We start from the raw sequence: 19,573 nt of genomic DNA, 5'->3' as shown, positions 1-19,573 counted from the left end.
AAAGGGACAGCTAACATCACAGGCTAAGAAGACAAGGTTAAATGGCTTTATTGCCCCCCCGTCTCAGTTTCCTCACCTGCAAATAGGGGATTGATAAAGTTTACTGATTTCCCAAGGACCTGGGTGGGGTGGAATAACTAATTAATGATCGGAGGGTGCTAAACCAAAGCTGAGCATTGTTATTAGAGAAGAAAGAAAATTTATCATCCGATTGTACCTCTCTGGCATCTGTTGCCTTGGTAACCAGATTTGCAGGTGCAACTGCCATTTCTGGCACTGCATTCCAGGGTGTTCTCCTCCACGCACTGACATTCTGAAGAGCAGCCAGCTCCGTAGACCCCCTTGGGACAGTCTGCAAGCAGATTGAGGCAAAGCGGTCACCTGAAATCCATGCTTTGTTCCTTTTACATTGTGAGTGCACAGGCATGTAGTTCTGTGGGGCCTGATTATGGGAAAAACAAGGGGATCATCCTGGCTGCCAAAAAAATAGGGAAACAAATGTCTTTCAAATCAAGCAATTCATGTGCTTTTTGGCAACTGGATGTGAACAGTGAAGCCTGAACTACTTAAAAGGCTTTAGTGCTTCTGGGAGAGAAATTGCTTCTCAACGTGCTCCATTGGTGCCTGTAGTTTATATTCTCCAAAGGCTGCTGACGCCTGCCAGGCCCCATATCCATCCTTTCGCAGCTTGGCAATGATAGACAAGCATTGACGGGAAGGCTCACCATTGTTTTCATTCCCTTTCATTATATGGTAATCTGCAATAATTCTACATCATGTAGATGACCCAAAACCTTCATCCTGACAGCACCATTATCTTGGCCACATCTTTGGCAAATGGTGCCTCCCTTTTCTTCATCATTTTCCCTGTGCTGTTGAGTTTTAGGTATGCTAGTCAGCACAGGAATTCTAATTTGAGAAAGTCCCACCTTTGCATTCAGGGAAACGTACCATTATCTTAGTTATCTTTTTGAGGAGTTATAGTGCTTCAATTTCCTTTCCAAAATATAACTGACAATTTTTTTCTCCCACATTAGAGGAGTCTAAGGGACTCAAATAAAAGATCTTTCAAGTGCCCTCCAGGCTCAAATTGTATTATATACCTGTATAGGCTTTGCTGTGGAAAACTGCTTGGTAAGAACAAAAAAACCACTTGACTTTCTGATAGATGGAAATTATGAGCATCTGCTAATTTGTGCTATTATTAGCAGAGGTAATCTGAAGTGGTGGTTACAATACACAATGGAGGGTGGCCTTTGTCTCAGTTACCAGGGACAGACAGAGTTACCCCTTAAAGCAGAACAGAATTATTAACAGGGCCCGTTTTCACTATTAATAGTATCCTATTTGGATGATACCTCCTCATCCTCCTGCATCTTCTAAGTGTTGAGTTTTTTCCTAGACCCACCAACCCCTAGCAGCTTTCAGAGCTATTGTCTTCCTTGATGTGGACTTTTTGCTCACTCTCCAGTGCTCATTTTCCTAGATTGGTTTCCAGGCCCTACTCTTTCTGGTTCAGCTCGCAGAACAGGGGTTCAGTGGACAACTCATACCATGGAATACTGAAATGTGACAACTGAGTATATTAAGAACATAGTACTGGGGAAGGAAAAAAAGGAAAAAACGGAAGAAGAAATCTTTTGTTGGCAATCTAGCATTTTCTCAGGGTTTGCCATGCATTGAAACATATCCTCCAAAAATGCACACGTTTAAGTACTTCCCTCTAGTACCTCAGAATGTGACCTCATTTGGAAATTATGTCTTTGCTGATATAATTAGTTAAGGTGAGGTCATATTTGAAATTGTGCTGCTGCTGACATAATTCATTAAGATGAGGTCATACTGAAGTGGGCTGGACTTATAGTCTGATATGACTCCTGCCCTTATCAATAGGAGAAATTTGGACAGGGGGCACTCACAGAGGGAGAATGCCATGAGAATACTGGAGTTCGGGACAGGAAGCTAGGGGAGAGAGGCCTGGTGCGGTTCCTCCCCTGGTGCCTGCAGAGGAATGTGGCCCGCCAGCACCTTGATCCCAGACTTCCAGCCTCCAGAACTATGAGGCAATACATTTCTGTCGTTTAAAACACTCAATTCGTGGTACTTCACTGTGACAGGACTAGAAAACTAATGTAGGATTGCAAATTCAAGCCTCTTAGGGCCAGGCAAATGGCATTAATAAATGAAGCCTCAAGTCTGAGCAGTAAGAGTCCTGAAGACCTGGAATGTGTATGTTTTTTCATAAGAGGATCACATTCCAAATGCTAACCACCATTGCCACCACCACCATCTGCTTTTTAAATTTTTGAGCAGATGAGTTATGATTTGAATGTTTTTCACCAAAATATCTGATATTAGCTTATGAAAAATTCAAGAATTATTACTTTAAAATGTGGTGAATCCTCTTACCTTGGAACAATAACGGAATGATGCTATCTTTGTTTCTAGGTGTGTTCTAGGAGGTATCCAATGCTTTGGGATACATGGTCAGCACCTGCACTGTTCTCATTTACCCATGTCTTCTCCTCTTTGGTTCTCTGTTCCTTGTCCATACCTTTTCTCATGCTGTTGCTGTTCACTGCTATCATATCTGACTCTTTGTGACCTCATGGACTGTAGCACACCAGGCTCCTCTGTCCTCCACTATCTCCTGGAGTTTGCTCAAATTCATATCCATTGAGTCAGTGATGCTATTTAACCATCTCATCCTCTGCTGCCCTCTTCTCCTCCTGCCCTCAATCTTTCCCAGCATTAGGGTCTTTTCCAATGAGTCGGCTCTTCCCATTGGGTGGTCGAAATTTTGGAGCTTTGGACCCAGACTTGTTTTTCAATGAAGCCTTCACTGGCTCTCTTATTGGAGAATTCACTGCTTGTTCTGTTTTTAAGGGGTATGCCTTTTCTAAAATAGATAAATTCCATGGACATTCAACTAAAAATACAATGTAGGACTCTAAAAGGTCTCTGATATTTTACATAGGTCATGGTATTACTGAGGTTCACTCAGGAAGGATTTTCAAAGGTGGGACTATGGAATAGGTGGGAGAGTGAGGTGCACACGGTTTCAGGTTCACAAGGACTTGCACAGTTTCAAGGTGGGATGTTAAGGTGGGCACCCAGAGCTGTCCCAGTAGGAGACAGCTTAGAAGTTACTGATGAGCTGAAACACTTCCTGGTGATTGTGTTTTCTTGCATCTTTGGCAGTATGTGATTGCTGGTCACAAATGCAAACTGAACAGCATGATTTAGACATTTTAGGGAATTTTCTTTTGCACTAGAACTCAGTGTATTGGATTTTTGATGTTTAATTTCCATAAAGTGTGGAATGTCCACTTAAACGAACTATTAACATCTTCCTCTCAATAAGTAAGGTAAACACTAACTAGGAAAAAGACTTCAGAATATTTTTTTTTCACTCATCAAAATATAGATTCTATAATGTAAGGAGGCTAAATAAAGACTAAAACAAAAATTGTGATATGTATATAATATGAATGTATAAAATACACTATGCTTTTTACTTTCTTCCTTTGTCTGATGTAAATACAGAACAAAGATGTGCTGCTCACCATTTTGTTCCACAAGAGTTAAGTCCTAACCCATTGAAGCTGCTTATGAACAGTAAACCCTGAGAAATTCAGGATGAAAAACACGATGAGGCACTCTGTGCTTTGGAAAAACATGCCCTTAGATGCATATCTTAGGTTAGATGCATATCTTAGGTTAGATGCATATCTTAGGAAGAATTTCAAAAAGCCAGATTCTTTTATCAACATGTTTATATATACATATATATATATACACACACACACAGTCAGACATGACTTAGCAACTGAGCAACAACATACATTTTTTTTAGTAGAGTCTTATTTTTTTTTAAATTACCTTAAAATATTTACAGAGAGATGGATTTATATAACTTGGTGATAACACTAAAAATATACAGGGTATTTCATATTATTGCACTTCCTCCTTAATGATATATAAGGCATTTTACTTTACATAAATAAATACTAATGTATAATATCACACAACAGGTGTGGTACCAATTAAGTCAACCCTAAAATTAAATGAGATGAGTATGGGCAGCTAGTGTGCACATGTGCACTCAGCACTTGTCATGTCTGATTCTTTGTGACCCAGTGGACTATAGTCCACCAGGTTCCTTTGTCCATGGGATTCTCCAGGCAAGAATATTGGAGTAGATTGCCATGCCCTCCTCCAGAGAATCTCCCCAACTCGGGGATGGAACTCGTGTCTCCTGCATCTTCTGCATTGCAGGTAGATTCTTTACCCACTGAGCCACCTGGCAAGCTCAAGGGAGGATACAAATATAGATAAATAAATTGGCTTCTCCCTTACTTCCTTGGAGCAGTTTCCTCAGAACTGAGTGGCTGTCTCCTGGGCTCTAGTCTTCAGCAAGACCTTGATTAAAACTTAAGTTCACAACTCTGATGCTGAATGTTTCTTTAAGTTGACATTAAATATTTTCAGTAATTTTCTGAGTTTTCTTGCTTCACACACAGAGAAAATTTAGTGCCTCAGACTTACTCAAATGACAAAACCTCCCATAGCGCCCTGGCTCGCACACACAGGCTCCATATACCCTGTGGCAATGGCCATTGTTGGCACAGTTACATTTCCTCTTGCAGTTCTTCCCAAAGAATCCTTTTGGGCATCCTGGAGGGTAGAAGGACAAACAAAGTGAATATTTGCCCACATGCAAACCTCACTAGAGCTACTGTTATGTAAGATAAGGAGACTGCAAAGGTAAGATGTTTCTAATCTGATTAATCAAGAGACTAAAGAGATCTTTTAAAAACTACTGCTATGATTTTATATCATTTGCCCCAAATTCTACAATGACTTGCCATTGCTGTCAGGTTAAAAACTCCAAATGTAACAAGAAATGAGCCCCTGCGCTGGCTGACCTTATGTTGCACTAGTATCTCCCTGACTTCGGCTCTATCAGCAGATCCCTCTCAGGCACCCCTAAATCACCCCATTTTTTCTCCCTTGTGAGTCGGGTCACACGTGGCCCCCTGAGTCTGCAGCACTCTTCCTTCTCTCTTGCCTGGCTCGATGTTTCCTCATTTTGAACGCTTCTGCTTAAGGGTCACTTCTCTACAAGTTGTTCCTGGCTCACACAGTCTGCATGGCCCTCATGGTTCAACCTCCAAGCACACGGCAAGATTTAACCTGAAATACCTACCAACATGTGTAACCTATATCTGCTTTGAACAAGACTATAAGTTCCATGAGGAAGGGCCAGGGTCTGTTTCATTTTTGTTTTCTTAACATATCATAATGCCTGGCACAGTGTCTTGCAACACTTAATACATATATTTGAATAAATGAATAAAAATTGGGGGATAAATAACTAGGGTGTGAGCATGAGCCTTCCTGCACCTCTCAGAGAGCAAACTAAACTTGGTTTTTCTATCTCCCCAGTTCTACAATCTGTGAAATCTAATAAACTCTCCATGATTTCTAGCAATCCCTGAAGACTTACATCTTCATGACTCTCTGCCTTCAGCTCCTGGGACTGTACAAGCAGTTTCTTTTTGTGTGTTTTATCAGCCCATGTAGAAAATGTGGTTTCTTGATTGGTTTCTATGAAAAATTCACACACAGCACTCATTGGATGGGTATTTCGTAAGTTTTTCGTGCATCATTTCTCCTCTCTCTCTCCTCTCCTTTCTTTTTCTGGTTTTTATCTCACATCCTCCCTGATTTGTCCAAAGAGCTTCATTTTCTTCTTTCTTTTAGTATGCAGAGCAAATCAATTCACCCCAGCCCCTGTGTGCAAACCTGCACACACAAACTCAACGTTTTGCTCAGTGGATGAGACAAGGCTTTATCTGTATCAGGATTCATCCTGCTTGGATCACAGCTGGAGATTTAAGTACCACTTATTTTGTTCTGTTATGCATTTATCAGTCAAAGCAATTGTGTGCTCTTGTGTATATATATGTATATATATATACACACACACACAGACACACACAGCCCTTTATGTCTTCAGAAAAGCCCACCTTGAAAAATACAGACTTAGCTTTTATTCTATTTCTTATTAGAAACCTCAAGAACTTAAAGAGTTGTCTCACAGGACCAGACATTCCTACCGTCTCCACAGGTTTTCCCATGAACCCCTGGGGGGCACTTGCATCGCCCAGTCAGAGGGTCACAGGTGCCTCCATTCTGACAATCACAGATGTCATCATACTCTCTCACACTGGTCTCTGGGGAACGAGCTATGAAGAAAACAGTGAAGGTGAATATGCAGTGTAATACCGTCATTGTGACACAAATAGAGAGGGAAAAAAGATTGTCTATTAGAATTGATTCTCAGTAATTAAAATCTCTGTAACTTGCAGACGCAGGAGTCGTCTCTGGCCTGTTCATCATTCCTGGGGGAATTACTGGTACAGGTAGTTAAAATGATGCTGACTAAAGAACTGCTAACAAGGTTTACATGCAAAATTTACCTTGCTCCTTAAACTCTTACCCTCACATTTTTCAGAACTACATAAACATTTTTGTTGTATAGATGTCACTAACCCTAATGAGAAACAAATTGCATCTTCCATTTTGAAAAATAGGAAGAAAATGTAGGAAAGAAGAGCCATGTGTTTTTAACCAGAAATGAATGTAACTAAGACTATCTTGAGGATTCCAAGGTATTCTGCACCATCCAAGACTGACGAAGACAAGCAATTGTTTTCTTTGGTTTGCTGTTTTGGGGGGAAGTGCTTAGTATTCCATTAAAAATAAACACGGTGTGGAAAATGCCTATGATTTTAAGCTTGAGTAAGTACAGCTGTTGAGATCATTTCAGTAGCCATTTAAATTGACATTTTATCATCACTGGCTAAATACTATAAAACTACATTTTTATTACCTCCTCTATCTACGCCCCCTACACCATTCCAGATGCTAATATGGAAACTTGATTTCTAACTCACTTTTTTCTTTGCTTTCAAGCCTCTGGTTACTATGACAAGGAAAGGAACAGGAAAGGGGAAAAAAAGGAGTAATAAAGAAGTAAACTGGCAACAGACATGGTTGAGACCTGCATTACTAATTTACATGTAGTAAGTCTTTGAATTTTTATAGCAACTAAAGACTACACATTTTAAATATATATACATCTGGAAAATGAAGCTAAGGAAGTTTAAGTAGTTTGCACAGTATCTGGGTTACAGCAAGGCATCTACATCAGCATACCAACACTATCACTTGCTTCAGTTCAGTTCAGTCACTCAGTCGTGTCTGACTCTGTGACCCCATGAATTGCAGCACACCAGGCCTCCCTGTCCATCACAAACTCCCAGATTTTACTCAAACACATGTCCATCGAGTCGGTGATGCCATCCAGCCATCTCATCCTGTGTCGTCCCCTTCTCCTTCTACCCCCAATCCCTCCCAGCATCAGGGTCTTCTCTCCCACAAAAAGAATATGGTATCACAGAGTGTGTGCATGTATGTGAGTGCTCAGTCATGTCTGACTCTGCAACCCCAGGGCTAGGCTCCTCTCTCCAAGGAATTTTTCAGGCAAGAATACTGGAGTGGGTTGCCCTTTCCTAATCCAGGGGATCATGGATTTGCTAAACACTTCATTAACATCAAAGACAGCATTTATCTAGAGAAGAAAACTTGAAACCAAACATGTCCCAAACCATAGCTGGATGATTTGGAAAAAGTCATGAATCTTCCCTTCCATGTAATATATAGTCCATTCATTTGTTATGTGAAAATACTTTAGTCTTCTCTTTCTACTGGATAGATCCCTCACAATAAAAAAGAAGACTGTCAATATGAAATCTCTTTAAAAGAAATGGAGTCCTAAAGTGTGCTGTTAAAATTAATATGTAGTAATTTTTCAGTTGTTTCCTTTGTAACTACTTGGAGAAATCCCTAAAACATCCAAGTAGACGTTTTCATTATAGACCACTAAAGATACTGGATTAGAAGATCTAACCAATGGGAAAACTAACTTTCCAGATCCCCGAAGAATTTTTTGTATGTCTCTTGCTGCATAAGAAGAGCTGGTACTCTTAGAAATATTAGTGATGAATGATTGGTCATTTCCATTTTTATAGTTTACAGGGATTTTTAAGAAAATATCGTCACTTTCCCTTTTTGTTAAAGATTTAGTGATCATGATTTTTTTCTTTCCAATTTGGATTGCTCTGTTTTAATTTTTATAGAAAAAAAGTGAAAGAAGATATAAATTTCTGCTTTCAGGGCCAGACTACCCTTTACGGGACCATGTGAACACTTAAAGAATCTCAAGTTTTTCCAAAACCAAAGAAGGGGTTGTGTTATTTTCATTTTATCAGGAAGTTCATTTTCAACATTTGTATATTAATTTTGTCAGACATGTTTTATTCTCATGGATTTGCAATAGATTTCTACTTTTATTTCTCATGCTAACATGTTATGGATCAAGGGTGTGGAAGACACATATTTACCAACAAAATTTACAATAAGGGGTATTAACATTTACTTCCTAATAGTCATGCAACAAGATTGATTTGTGTGTGTGTGCTTAGTCGCTCAGTGGTATCGACTCTTTTCAATCTTATAAACTGTATGTAGCCTGCCAGTCTCTGTCCATGGGATTTCCCAGGCAAGAAAATTGGAGTGGGTTGCCATTCTTTTCTCCAGGGGATCTTCCCAACTCAGGAATCAAATCTGTGTCTCCTGCAGTGGCAGGCAGATTCTTCACCACTGAGCCACCTGGGAAGTCCCAAATTTATTTGATCCATTTTATATAGTTGACTATACCAAGTGGCCGATCAGTACGGCTGGAGTCTCAATACAAAGCTTCATTCATTCATGCACTGGAGCCTCCAATTTGGAAACATGTAAATAAGCTCCCAAGCTAGCAAGGGAAATAGAAGAGGAGCATAGCTACCTTGAATCTGATGGACACAGACAGACAGACAAATAGACAAAGAGGAGAGAGAGAGGCTTTAAACCCACTAGAAATATAAATGGCTGTTAGACTAGGGTCATCAAATAAAGCTTCATGCCATAAATGGCAATGGACAAAGATGGCAGTTTAGCAAAAGGCGCAAAGCTGACAAGTACAAAGCATTAAGTAGTGAGTAGTTTAGTTTGCTGGAAATAATAAGCTGGTCAGATCTGTGGATAAAAAGAGAGAAGGATTTATGAGGGCCTGATAATAGATGGTTGTCAGTGACTAGATTAGAAGCGTAAGCTTTATGTATCAGGAAATGGGACACTTCTGAAGCTGTTTGGGCAGCAGGGAGACAAGATCAGAGTGGTGCTTGAGGAAAGTCCTCAGCAGTCTAACTAGTAATTCTGGGGAAACCACTTCACTATGTTATAATCCAGGTTTTGCTTTTATATTTCATAATAGAAACAATATTTGTGCTCTTTCTTCCCATATTCAGGGGCTTCAAAAGAAAAATCTGCTCATACCATCTTCCAAGTCATTCACAAAGAAAACTCTTTTATTAAAAATTTATAAGAGAAATTTAAAAAGAGAAAAAGGAAATAAAGGTAGTCAATAAATTTGAGTTTTATTACGTGGCAGTTAGCACCTGCAAATATACCTCCCTTTAAAATATAAAGGAAAACATTTATTGGAGGTATTATTGTACAAATCACTGACATTATCTCATGAGAGGCTTATATAAAAATCTTAAAATTGTCATTGCCTATACTTACATAAGTTTTAAAGAAAAAGATAAGAAAACACAAACAAAAAGAGGCAACAGCCAAGCAGTTCCATTAACTATACTTCATAACACAAATCATTTTACTCTTTTTTTTCTTCACGGGGAGTATCTTGCCAGGGCCTAATGATTTATTTAAACGGAGGGATTTTTACAGGCTGAGGATATTAGGCTCCTTTATTAACTTTCATGTTCAACGGATAAACAAGAGATAGCACATCAAGTTTCCCAGGGAACACAAAATTTCCCATTTTAATCACATGTTCAGTTTGAAACCTCAGTGCTTCATAGACATTCTTTGTGCACAACAAATAAATTGGTTTCCCATCCATATCAACCATTAATCTTGTTAAAACATTTTGGGGAGAACACATGTAAAGAACTCATCACCAGTATTTCACCAGCAGTAAAAGGAGAATTCATCGCCCTCCACCAATGCTCCAAAGTATTACTTACTTTCATTACAAAGAATGCCTCCCCAGCCATCGGGACAGGAACACCCACTCTTTCCTTCCTGGCATCGGCCTCCATTCATGCAGTCCTCACAGCTCAAACTGCAGTCCTGTCCAAAGGTGTGATCTAAACAAACTGGAATGAGATGCCATTTTAGTGAACCCTACGTGTACTATCTACATCACTGAAAATGGAGATGAAACCCTTTATTTAGCCCAACAAATAAACATGCTCCTTGAGCACATTTTCTAAAGAGTACAGAAAAAAATAATAAAGCAAAGAGATACCTTTTAAAACAGACCTTGGAATGTAATCCCTAAAAAATATTTAGGATCTTTAAGAAAGTAAAAAAAAAAAAAAAAAATGAAAAGAAATTACCATTGATTTCTGAACACAGAAATAATGTTCCCGGCACTTTAGTGTGTGTGTGTGTGTGTGTGTGTGTGTGTGTGTGTTTTCTTCTAGGCTTTTTTATACAATTTTTTTTTTCTTTTTTTTCCAAGTAAGCGTTTTTACTGAGATTTAATATACAGGTAAAGAAATGCACAAAACTCAAATGTACCCTTCAGACTTTTCCCCCATATTGTCAACAACCCCATGTAAAAGCCTCCCAGATGAAGATAAAGATTATCACCAGCATCACAAAGGTCATCAAAGGTGATTTGATGACTTTTAATCATTAGCCTTACAAATTAAGCACCATTGTGATTTATACTGCCATGGAATATTTCCCCTTATTTTTGAACTTTATATGAATAAATCATAAGTATGTACTCTTTGATATCAAGATTCTTTCATTCAATATAATGTTTATGAAACTCGGCCATATTGTGGGTTCACTAGTTTTTAAGTTTTGCCCATTTCACAATGGGGTCTTTCAGATGTCCCAGTTGAAAGCCTGTCACGTTTAGCGAGGTTTCTCCACCTTGGCAGATTCTGAATTTCAGTCTGCCTCCTAGCACCACAAAACTGCTGGTAACTGTGGTTAGCTCCTCACCCTCTTAGCAGCTATCTGTAGATTTCCTGGCTTCTCTGTCTGCACTGCCCATGCGTTAGCAAATGGCTCAAGGCGTAATGTAGCACAGACTGTCCATCTCACTTGTCTGAATGTCTCTTCTCTCTAGACCTTGGCCCTCAAGTCCTAACTGCCCTGGTAGCCCTGAACTATTTCAGTTGTGACTTTGAGTAGCCCAAGTATCAGAAGCTTGATTAAGAAACATTAAAGCACTTCTATCTTTATGTAGATGCAATTACTGATGTTATGTTTGACCATCACTTATAAACAAATCTTCATTTTACTGGAAGCATTCTAAGGCAATCATTAAGCTTTGATGCTCTTAAAATACGAGGAATACAGGAAGAACAAAAAGAGCAGTTCTGTCTTACAAAGAAAAGAAAAAGCAGCAGCAGGCTGGCTGCAAACTGTTACTTTTGAAAGAAGTTATGCTAATTTATTTTGATCAGAAGTGATTTGATGCTTGAGTTCTGTTGAGTGGATATATAAGAAAAACTGTGCACATTTGTAAAGATATTTTTTCTTGGTCCATTTGAGCATATTGAACCATTGGTTCTCTGCATTTTAAAATTTAAAAAGGATCTAGACTTTCAGGCTATTTGAAGTAAATTTTAACTATACAAAAATGACTTCTAGTTGAGTTTAAACTGTTAGAATTAAAAGGCCCCAATTCTTGTCTCCATGATGCTAATTCAAATATATTTTTCAACTCCATTTCACTGTATCAAATTTCCATCACCCCGCACCACCTTGTCCATTCATATATACATAGCAACACTTTATTGGCAAAAGGAAGAAAGATAACAGATGATGGATTTGATAGGGAGCTGTGAAGAAGTAATTTTGGTCCCATGTATCTTGTCAATATCACATTAAAACACTTTTATTTGGCATTAAATATTGATAACAAAATTGTCTATAAAAGAAATTCTGTGAATTATCTAAAAATAGAGGGAAGAGGTGATTATAATGAAACATGTTCATTTACCCACCAACACTGTGCAAATCAGTCAGTTCTCCTGGAATATCTTGTCCCTCTTCCTCATTGTCTTCATCTTCATGGGAGAGAGGCAGAGAGGTGGCCACATAAGGAAGCAGTTGAGGTGGGCTCTTGAATAGAAGACCCGGAAACCTCACAATGTCTAATTCTTCTTCTTCCTCTAGTTCATCATCTAAAGCTAAGACCACACAGAGAAATGCTTGGATTCCACATGCTGGTTAAAAGAAGGGAGAACTGAGCAAGGGTTGATGAGAGAAATGAGAAGAGTTTGAACTAGATAGCCAAGGCAGGGGGCTGCTGAAAGGTAAAAGTCTTTGAGAAGACCATTTCAAACAGTCTATTGTAAATGAAGGTGAGACACAGCAAGCACAGAGTGGAAACGGCCACAGGGAGAATAAAAGGGGAAAAGAAAAGATCTTAGTCTGTGAAGAGAGAAAGGGGAGGACAGGTTGATTTCAAGATTATATATTCTCTGTGCTCCTGAAGAACAAGACAAGGGCTGAAGTCGTTTAGAAGAGGTTTGAAAGAATCCTTCACAGAGACTTACAGATGCAAGTTTTCCCATCGCTTCCAATTCGGTAGCCTTCCTCACAAGAACACTCATAGGTTCCAACAGAATTGATGCACAGTTGGTCACAGATGATACTGACATCCAGACACTCATCCACATCTAGGAAAATTCAAACAATGTCTGCTCTTCGGTGTGGAGATAAAATAGACATTATGAACTCATGGGCATATTTGTCACCTCCATTAACCAATGACAAAGTACAGCTACGCAGAACGTGTGTGTGTCTGCGTGCGCTGTGTGCTCAGAAGTGTCTGACTCTTTGCGACCCCACAGACTGTAGCCCTCCAGGCTCCTCTGTCCGTGGGATTTCCCAGGCAAGAATACTGGAGTGGGTTGCCATCTCCTACTCCAGGGAATCTCCCTGACCCCAAATTCTTCCTCAAGAATATCCTGCCAATTATTTTCCTTTTATTCATTTCCAAGTTTACCATCGTTTATCTATATGCATAGACAATGTCTTTCTGCGATCTCGTTCATAAGATTTTGATGAAGAATTTCAAACTTACATAGTCTCAGGCTGTGTATCATTTAGCAGAATGTTCATTCACTCTTGAATTATTCAACATCTATGGCAAAGCATTTACTCAATGCATAATTTTGTACATGATTTGTGGAGAATTTTAGAGATGGAAGAATCCTAGGTTTAGATCTCATACAACTTACTGGTGTTAAATTCACCTCCAAGCCCAGGCTTTGGTCAATGGGTTCATGATTCTAAAAGGTCATTTAGGAAACTGAGTTTCTAGGCTGGCCTCAGATTGTAGACACCTTTTCCATTTGGATGTGTGTACCCAAGTATATATATTCTCGCCATATAATCATCTCTTGGCTCACTCTGTTTAACAGCAGATGGTACATGAAATTCAATTTTTTTTTTTGGCCCTGTTAATTGGATGGGAGGTGTAAGTAGTAATATGTTCTACTGTGTTTAGAATATATAGATATCATAGTTGTATGTTCTTTGTTGTTATCGACACTGCAGGGCTGGGGAGTTTGGCATCTACGTGAAGAAACATACATAGCATCCTCAACAGAATTTAAGAATTTGCTTCTTTAATTCAAGAAACACTATTTTCTCTGGGGCATTAGAGTCTTCTTATGGAATTTGACTGTTATTGAAATAGATAACAATATTCTCATCTTTGATTTAAAGAAAAATATGGTTCAAAATAATGGTAATAATGACCACAAATAAAAATTTAAAGATTATATATTTAGGGTAAACTTGGTAAAGTAATTTTTAGCAATGACTTATATGAGCCCTTCACAAAAATGTGAATTTACTAAGTTCAAACTCCTCTATGATAGGGGCCTTCCTGATGGCTCGGATGCTAAAAAATTTGCCTGCAATGCTGGAGACTTGGGTTCAATGCCAGGGTCACGAAGATTCCCTGGAGAAGGGAGTGGCAACCTACCCCAGTATTCCTGCCTGGAGAATTCCATGGACAGAGGAGCCTGGTGGGCTACATACATGGGGTTGCAAAGAGTCAGATACCACTGAGTGACTAACACTTTCACTTCACTTTCACTTTCATGATATTATAAAAATTTATCTGTCAGCTAGAAATCCTCTAAAAGGTAAGCAACAAATCAGTTAGAAAATTATAAAATAACTCATCTTGAAGCGTGCATTAGCTAGATTAACATCAGATATATAAAGGAATCTGATACTATGGCTCAAGAACTGGCAATCCTTTTGCTACTCTTGTCTAATTAAAATGACTTTCAATAATCAACTCAGTTTCCAGTCAAGATTACCAAAAGCAACTCCTATAGCATTATGCTATGGCTTGCTGGAATCTTTCACTTGCCTATGTGTATTAAGTTAGGTAAAAGGGATTATGAACCAATGAATATAATAATAATAATAATAGCTACTTTTAGCTGAGTGATTTCTTGATGTCAATCACAGTAGCAGGCCCTTTACATTGATTAGGTTTCTTAATTTATCCAGTAACCCCATAACTGTCTTCACTTTACTGATGAGGATTTGAGGCTCAGAGCACTTAGTGTCACCAAAGTTCATACAATAGTATGTGGCTGGACCACAGAGATCCAAGTTTCTTTAAGGTGAAAGCCTTTCTCACCCTAACCCTCTGCCTCAGATATTCCTCCACTGATTGCCCCATCACATCACGGATTTCATGTTAGAGCTCAGGAATTTACCATCACATCCACAACCATCAGAACTGATCTGAAAGCCTTCCCGACAACTGCATTCATAGCCTCCTGAATAGTTGATGCAGAACTGGGCACAGCAGGCTTCTCCAGTGTCACACTCATCAAGGTCTAAAGGGGCGAAAGGACATTTTTGTTATTTAAGAGATAGGAATTTAATCCACCTATAGAGATGCTGATAAGCCCCACTTCTAAATTAAAATAATTTTACTAATTATTTTCTATTTCTCAGGCTACAGACACTGAATAAATGATAACACAAAAAGAATGAGGCTTGCATTTGGATCAATGTTTCTGACATGCTTCTCCTATGCCTAGCATTTATTTGAAAAGCATGTAAATAATCTCCAAATGCATTTAAAAGCACAGGGAAAGAGCTCTCTGCTATTTTTCCTGTTTAAACAGCAATCTGGCTGAATACACACAGAACCTGAAGAACAACAATTAAAAAAAAAAAAAACAGCTTGAGAAGCAGAGCTAAAATATTCCATTGAGTGAATAATGGCTACAAAAAGGAAGCAGTCTTAGGCCCCTATGCGTGTGTTCTTCTAAGAGCTTTGGATGAAAGAATGCTCCCAAGGAAAAGAATTCACAGGACTGGGAAGACAAGTGGTTAAAGGCAATTCAAAGAGAGCACAGACAAGCATCTTAAACATTATGTGTTAAATTACAGAATATTTCAGGGCATTTGCTTGAACTTTTCGATGATACATTGATGGGGATGAGTTTTTACTATAATCGGTGACACTATTACCCTGGAGTGTCCTATCAGATAGACAGTTTTCTAAATTATGATCTTTAAGTCTCCTTCGGCACTGTCCTTCTAGAATTCTACAATCTGCCATGTATCTTCCCTTATTTGCCCTAGGGAAAATAAAAATTAATCAGAATAGGTCAAACTGAAACCTTTCAGCAAAGGATAATCTATTTATCCTAAGTTTTGAGATAATCATTTGTAATATATTTGGCTAAGGGGTAGAACAGACTCATCACCCACTGCTAGACATCTGGAAATTGTGTGGTCAGGGTTTGTGGCTATAGGCCTTCAATTCTACCCGCTTTGTTGAGCTGTTAAGTTGGGTGGCCTGTCAGTGCTGAGTTTACAAAAATCCCTTTGCTCCATAACTACATGAACATATATAAAAGATCAGTGTCTCAATTAACCTTGGAAAGGGTATCAATGTAAGAAAAGGCAGACAAGAGAAAGGAAAGAAAATGCAATCAATTAACCATGGTTAGGGGTCACCATAAAATATCTAAATGGAGGTCATTTGGACACAAAACATTCTTTCTCCTACAAAATGTCACAAGCAGTGCTACTCACAAAGTTCTAGCTTATATTTTTTTCCCTTACATTAAAACTTCCATTGTCTTTTGGATTACATAGCATGGATATAGAAGGCAAAAAATTTAAAACTTCAGTTTTTTATCTAAAACATTGCTTTTAAAATCTTTTTTATCTATTTTTTTTAATTAGAGGATAATTACTTTACAATATTGGATGGTTTTTGCCATACATCAACCTGAATTCACATTAGGTACACATATGTCCCCTCCTTCTTGAACCCCTCTCCCACCTCCCTCCCCACCCTATCCCTCTAGTTTATCAAAGACCATGGGCTTTGCATTCCCTGTTTCATAAACTGAATTTCCACTGGCTATCTATTTTACATATGGTAATGTATTAATGTATATGTTTCAATGCTATTCTCTCAAATATTCCCACCCTCTCCTTCCCCGACTGTGTTCAAAAGTCTATTCTTTATCTCTGTGTCTCCTTTGCTGTGCTGCATGTAGGAACATCATACCACCTTTCTAGATTCCATATATATGCATTAATATACAATATTTATCTTTCTCTTTCTAACTTACTTCACTCTGTGTAATAGGCTCTAGTTCATCCACCTCATTAGAACTGACTCAAATACACTCCGTTTTTATAGCTGAGTAATATTCCATTGTGTTATATGTACCACAACTTCCTTATCCATTCATCTGTTGATGGACATCTAGGTTGCTTCTAGGTCCTAGCTATTGTAAATAGTTGCTGCAATGAACACTGGGGTTAAAATATTACTTTTTAAGTTTTGTGGGGAGGAGTGGTTTCTTATTTCAAGATTTTTTAAAAAAGTCTTCTCATATACCACCAGAACCTCTAAATACATACATCTCATGATTCCTTATTCTATCTAGTAAGAAGCACAATCACATCACATTAATTGGAAAAATGACTTCTTCAATCTATCATTTTATGATCCATTTTGGATTCTTCTTCTTTTACCATTCCTCTGGGGCTATTTTTTGTCTCATGTATAGAACTCATTAGAAATCCCATGCATCCTTTCTTAAAATGCCCTGTCCCTTCAAACCTGTATCACTGTTTTCCTAAATTTCTTGATTCCTTCTCAGCTCTTTTTTTGGTAAGATCTTATTTTTAATTCCTCTGCCTCTCTGATGATCATATTTTTCCTACATTGGCCAATATACCAAATATTACAACACTGCAGAGAAATTCCCCTGTAAATTTAAAAATTTTAAATTTAGCCCTGATCAAAAATACAGAATCAATTATAGCAAGTAAAACAATTAAACATTTCAACTATGACTTCAGAAAAGCATCAAAAGTAAACCTTGAAAGAACCTGATCTTCTGTATCTGTCTTCCACACATAGTCACTGGATAAAGCACCAAAGAGTAGAATAATTTTTTTTCTGATAACTACCAATTGTTAAATTTAGTGAACTTATTGCTGGTGAGACACTTGTGTTTTTTGTGTAGCTGTCTTTCAAACTGTGTTAACACATCACAACACATCACTAGGTTTTATCCTTAATAAATGCTTGCATTTGGACAAGACTGACCATTTGCAGACTAGATGACTTATCTTCACATTTATTTATATGTTCTCATGTAAGAAGAAGTTGATTCTAAAATAAGCTAAAAAGAAAATTATTTCTCTCATGCATGAATGTTTTTACAAAGCATTCATGCCCATAATCTGTTCTCAGGCAAGTAGGCAGACTATGTATATGCACACTCCAAACAAATCATTGCCTTTACTCTAGAGAATATTTGGTTTTTAGGAATGAGTGTTATTTATTGAAAATGAAATAAACTTGAGCCATCAACTAAACAACGTCGTCATGTTGACTGCTGAAATCTCATAAATATGCAATTTTCTATATTTTGACCCTGGCAGATGCAATTTTTTCTGGCTGTAAATATGAACTTTACCAAACTGTACTTTTCAAAGAATCAGGAAAGATATCAAATTATAAGCTGCAAACAAAAGACTTAACAAAATTCCAGTTTCCCTTACCGAATAGTCAAAAGGAAAGGATAAGAAGGAAGGGAGGGAGGGAAGAAGGGAGGAGGGAAAAAAGAAAAGAAATTCTTAATTTTTTCCAGACATCCAAATGTTAGCAAGGTAGAAATCTGTAAGCATATTTTTCATTACATAAGAAGGTGCAAGGCAAGCAACTGGCTTCATTAAGCTAACCACTGTAGATTCTGAGAAAAATGCAGAAGGTAATGTTGGATTAAGAAATAACAAGCAAAGATATTGTTTTGGTTTAAAAATTTATGAAACCCAAATACTTTAAAATCCCTTAAAGTTCACTGTCACATTAGTGCCAAACTAAAAAAATCCCAACAACTTAGGTTTTTGAAATTCACCTCTTCACTTATGGTACTTCAGTTTATTTTGAACCACACTGAGTAGCATGAGATGGTCAAAGTTTGTTTGTTTGTTTGTTTGTTTGTTTTTTTTGGGTACTCCTATCATAATTTTTAAGAAAGGTGATATAAAATATCACAAAAGAAAACATGCAAATAGGGTATCCTAATTCTCAAATGATGACAAGTTGTTTTAAAGGCTTGTAGGTGCTCTTAGACCCAGGGCACATAGTAGTTTAGTTTGATGTTCATGTTCAGTAGTTCAGTTGTGTCTGACTCTTTGCGACCCCATGGACTGTAGCCCGTCAGGCTCCTCTATCCATGGAATTTTCTAGGCAAGAATAGCGAAGTGAGTTGACATTTCCTTTTCCAGGGCATCTTCCTAACTCAGGGATCAAACCCGAGTCTCCTGCGCCTCCGGCATTGGCAAGAGGATTCTTTACCACTGTATGACCTGGGAAGCCCCAACGTATTGCTGAGTGACTACTATGTGCGGATACCTGGCCAGGCTGAGGTCTGTAAGATTTGTAGGAAACTTCACCTTGGGAAGTCTGTTATGTAAATAAAGGAAAACATGCTCTTTCATTCAAGAGCTTTTTAAAAAATGCATCAGTATACCAGGAAAGTCTGAGGCCTAATAGCTGCTTCTAACAATAGGGAGGCTGAGAAAGAGGGATAGAGTGATGTTGGGGAAATTTCTTGCAGGAGTAGGAACACTAGAGATGCTCACTCTCCCAATTTTTGGTAGATATTCCTTTTTCTCAGAAGTTCTAGATTAAACATTTCACTATGAAGCAAGCTGGGGTGGAATTTATTCTCATTGTCTCCTGTGATATGATTTAATAATATGTTGAAAAAGTTATCCTTTCCAATGGCTTTGAGCTGGGTTTTCCAAAGAATAATATCTTCTAAAGTTTGCTTTTGGAATGTAGCTACCTGCCATGTCAAAGTTGAACATGTACCCAAATTAACACCAA

The 19,573-nt window shown here is 38.2% G+C and overlaps 1 protein-coding gene across 1 annotated transcript in view; it reads right to left on the bottom strand.

Moving 5' to 3' along the window:
- Nucleotides 1-203: 203 nt before the first annotated feature.
- LOC133074058 (EGF-like and EMI domain-containing protein 1) overlaps nucleotides 204-19,573 on the bottom strand; it is a 548,755-nt gene continuing 529,385 nt past the window's right edge. The window contains exons 10-15 of the mRNA XM_061168016.1: nucleotides 14,910-15,032; nucleotides 12,165-12,350; nucleotides 10,161-10,292; nucleotides 6,123-6,251; nucleotides 4,549-4,677; nucleotides 204-352 (exon numbers count right to left, since the gene is read on the bottom strand). Of these exons, the coding sequence (XP_061023999.1) occupies nucleotides 204-352; nucleotides 4,549-4,677; nucleotides 6,123-6,251; nucleotides 10,161-10,292; nucleotides 12,165-12,350; nucleotides 14,910-15,032 (848 nt within the window). The remainder of the gene's footprint in view (nucleotides 353-4,548; nucleotides 4,678-6,122; nucleotides 6,252-10,160; nucleotides 10,293-12,164; nucleotides 12,351-14,909; nucleotides 15,033-19,573) is intronic.

This window comes from Dama dama, chromosome 19, assembly GCF_033118175.1.
Source record: "Dama dama isolate Ldn47 chromosome 19, ASM3311817v1, whole genome shotgun sequence".
Classification (NCBI taxonomy): Eukaryota; Metazoa; Chordata; class Mammalia; order Artiodactyla; family Cervidae; genus Dama; species Dama dama.
The sequence above is the reverse complement of the archived record's forward strand: the minus strand, read 5'-3'. Positions and strand labels throughout refer to the sequence as shown.